The sequence below is a fragment of the Corvus brachyrhynchos genome, unplaced genomic scaffold (genome assembly GCF_000691975.1).
Source record: "Corvus brachyrhynchos isolate BGI_N302 unplaced genomic scaffold, ASM69197v1 scaffold119, whole genome shotgun sequence".
In the NCBI taxonomy this organism is placed as follows: domain Eukaryota; kingdom Metazoa; phylum Chordata; class Aves; order Passeriformes; family Corvidae; genus Corvus; species Corvus brachyrhynchos.
The window spans coordinates 231,107-233,819 of record NW_008240054.1 but is presented as its reverse complement, the minus strand read 5'-3'; the positions used below and the strand labels follow the sequence as shown (position 1 = coordinate 233,819).

General features: G+C 63.3%; 1 protein-coding gene across 1 annotated transcript in view; it reads right to left on the bottom strand.

Annotated features, from left to right (window-relative positions):
- PROM2 (prominin 2) overlaps positions 1 to 2,708 on the bottom strand; it is a gene marked incomplete at its 5' end in the record, with an annotated part of 3,910 nt that extends 1,202 nt beyond the window's left edge. Inside the window, 9 exons of the mRNA XM_017744680.1 lie at positions 167 to 253; positions 363 to 455; positions 529 to 600; positions 708 to 854; positions 959 to 1,043; positions 1,120 to 1,211; positions 1,742 to 1,865; positions 2,208 to 2,360; positions 2,482 to 2,708. Of these exons, the coding sequence (XP_017600169.1) occupies positions 167 to 253; positions 363 to 455; positions 529 to 600; positions 708 to 854; positions 959 to 1,043; positions 1,120 to 1,211; positions 1,742 to 1,865; positions 2,208 to 2,360; positions 2,482 to 2,708 (1,080 nt within the window). The remainder of the gene's footprint in view (positions 1 to 166; positions 254 to 362; positions 456 to 528; positions 601 to 707; positions 855 to 958; positions 1,044 to 1,119; positions 1,212 to 1,741; positions 1,866 to 2,207; positions 2,361 to 2,481) is intronic.
- Between the last annotated feature and the right edge of the window lie 5 nt (positions 2,709 to 2,713).

Sequence of the window (2,713 nt, the reverse complement as noted above, 5' to 3'; positions counted from 1 at the left end):
GAGGGCTGTGCCCCGAGCAGGAAAACGCCTTTGCAGGGAGATTTCTGCTTTGAAACAGCAAATCCAATCACTAAAGGAGACCGATTCTCCTGGCTGGCATTTTTCCGGGCTCTCCCATTACCCTGCAACTGGGTTTTTTGGCAGATGGTACCCCCGGGGCACCTCATGATTTTTGGGGCTGGAAGAGACTCACGAGTACCTTGAGGTGAGGTGCCAAGCGGGAGAGGAACTGGACGCTTTCCCCCAGCTTTGCCTGTGTGACAGAGAAGTGAGAAAGGTTCAAAAGCCCCATTGTCCCCTTCAAGGGGACACCACCAGGCAGTGCCAGCGGCACTGCTGCCACCAGCCCGGCACGGACTCACCACCAAAGCCTCCTGCGACTGCACCGTGGAGTTCTGCATCTGCCACAGCGCCCGCGCCTCCGCCGCGAGCCGCCCGGCCACCGTGCCGTTCCTCTGTGGGGGGACAGCGGGGTGAGGGTGTCCCCCTGGGCACCGAGGGATCCCCACCGCCCGCCCCGCCGCTCACCTGCATCTTCTGCAGCCCCTCGAGGTTCCTTGCCAAGCCAGGCAGGCTGGTCTGCACCACGGGGTTTTTCATCTGCAGGAAAACCGAGCTGGGGGCTGCCCAAAATCCAACCCTGGCAGGCGGCCCCGGTGTGGGACACATCCTGCAGTGGGGCCCAGCTCGCTGTGAGCATCCCTCACCTCCTCCTGGAAGCGCCCATAGTCCACCTCATCCACTCCGCTGCGGGCGAAGGTCTCCAGGTCCTGCCTGCCCTCGCTGCGGAGGAGCCGGACATCCCCCAGGTTCGCCGTGAAGTCGCCCAGGCGTTTTTGGAAATCAGCCGTGTACTGTGAGGATCAGACCAGGGAATCTGCAGCGTTCCCAGTAACCCCAGTAAAGCTCCTGCGTCCCCCTGCCGCTACCAGGGGCCCTGGCTGGAGCCAGCCCTCACCTTGGGGGTTTTTAGGTGCTCATCCAGGTCATAGGACCTGTCGAGCTGCAGCACCTCCCAGAGCCCCGCGCCGCTCTTGCACTCCCTGAAAGGCAGAGGGACGTCGGCAGAGTGATCCCAAATTCACCCCCGCTGCACGGGGGGGCTCCTGCGACCCTCACCGGTACGCGGAGCTGAGGTTGGAGTCCCTCCTGAGGTTGAGCTGGCGAGTGAGGTTCATGGACGGAGGGAGATTCCCAGGGGTGTCGATGAACTGGGACAAACAGGAGGAGAAACAGGGTCAGGGTAAGGCCCAGGTGTTCCCAGCAGTGATTTTGGGGGTGCTCTGCCCTTGCAGGTGCATCCTGGGGTGGCTCATCCCAGCCTGAGCTAATTCTGCTTTTATTTGTCTGTTCCCCACTGAGGAGCCTCGCTGGGTGTGTTTGGAGGGACAGCCCCGTGCTGGGACCCGCCTGTGTGTGGCACTGCCTTGGGAAGAGTCCTGATCCCATTCCCGTTCCCCCAATCCCTCTCTCAGCCCCATCACACCGCGCTGCCAGCCCCAAGCACCCCAGGGATCCCCAAGGACCGGGGAGCAGCAATCCCGCAGGAAGCGAATTAACAGCACAAGGGCAATTCCCAGCTGATGATGCAAATCCAAGGAGCTAATCCTAAACTTAGTCTTCTGGTCTAGGATGGGGCTTTTCCGGTCCGGTTTAGGGGGAGAACACAGAGCCTTTGGAGATGTTTTGATGCACCCAAGCAGAGATTCACAGGGCGATGGGTGGATGTGTGGCCACCCACCTTATAAATCTCCTGGTTGACCCAATTCCTGCAAACCAGCGTATGGATGTTGCCCCCAACCAGGAAGGTGGCGAAAACCAGGAGGATGAGGAGCCAGGAGAACAGGAAAGCCAAGCCCACGCCGCTGTAAGAGGGAGAGGAGGCGCCGGCGGCGGCTTTGCAGAGCCGAGCGGGCAGGAAGGGACCTGCCCGTCCAGCTGCAGCCCCGCGGCTCCTTCCCGAGCCCGGGCACGCCGGGCTGGGCAGGGCCCTGGGAGCGGGGTGTGCCGGGCAGCGGGGCCGGGGCGCGGGAGCTGCCAGCTCCCAGGGAGGAGCAGCTTCTCCCAAACCTGCCATCGCAGGCGGTGGCTTCAAAAGCTTTTCCGCTGGGACAGCTCCCAGTCCCTCCCTTGGCTTTACCCTTCTGGTTTGCTTTTTGGGGGGGTGTGAGATGGAATGGCCCCCCAGCACCCAGAGAGACGCTTACACCAGGAGAAACTTGGCGCCAGCTTCTCCTCGGCACTCGTAGTCGCTGGGGTCCTCCCGCTTGGAAAGCCCGTACGCCCCCAGGGCCATCCCCGTCACGTTGCAGGCGAGGATGAGGAGGATGATGGAGCACAGCACCGTGCCCGCAATCCACCTGGAGGGAAGAGCAGCAGGGCACAGCCTCGAGATGCGGGGCTGAGGCAGCCGGGGCTCGGCGAGGGCTCAGGGCCCTTCTCCGCTGCACCCCCTGCAGCCCGTCCTGCTCCCAGGGTCACCTGTACCGCTCGAAGCGCTCCGCCTCCCGCAGGTACGGCTGGCTCCGGTCCTCGGCCTTCAGCAGGGCCTCGCTCACGGGCCGGGTGTAGTCAGGGAAGGGGAAGCTGTCGGCGATGGACTGCACCTTCTCCGCCGTGCGGGTCAAATCGTCCCGCAGATCTGCGGGGCCAAGGCTGTGCTGGAGGGGGGGCTGGTCCCTGCATCCCACCCTATGTCCCCAAATTGGGATTC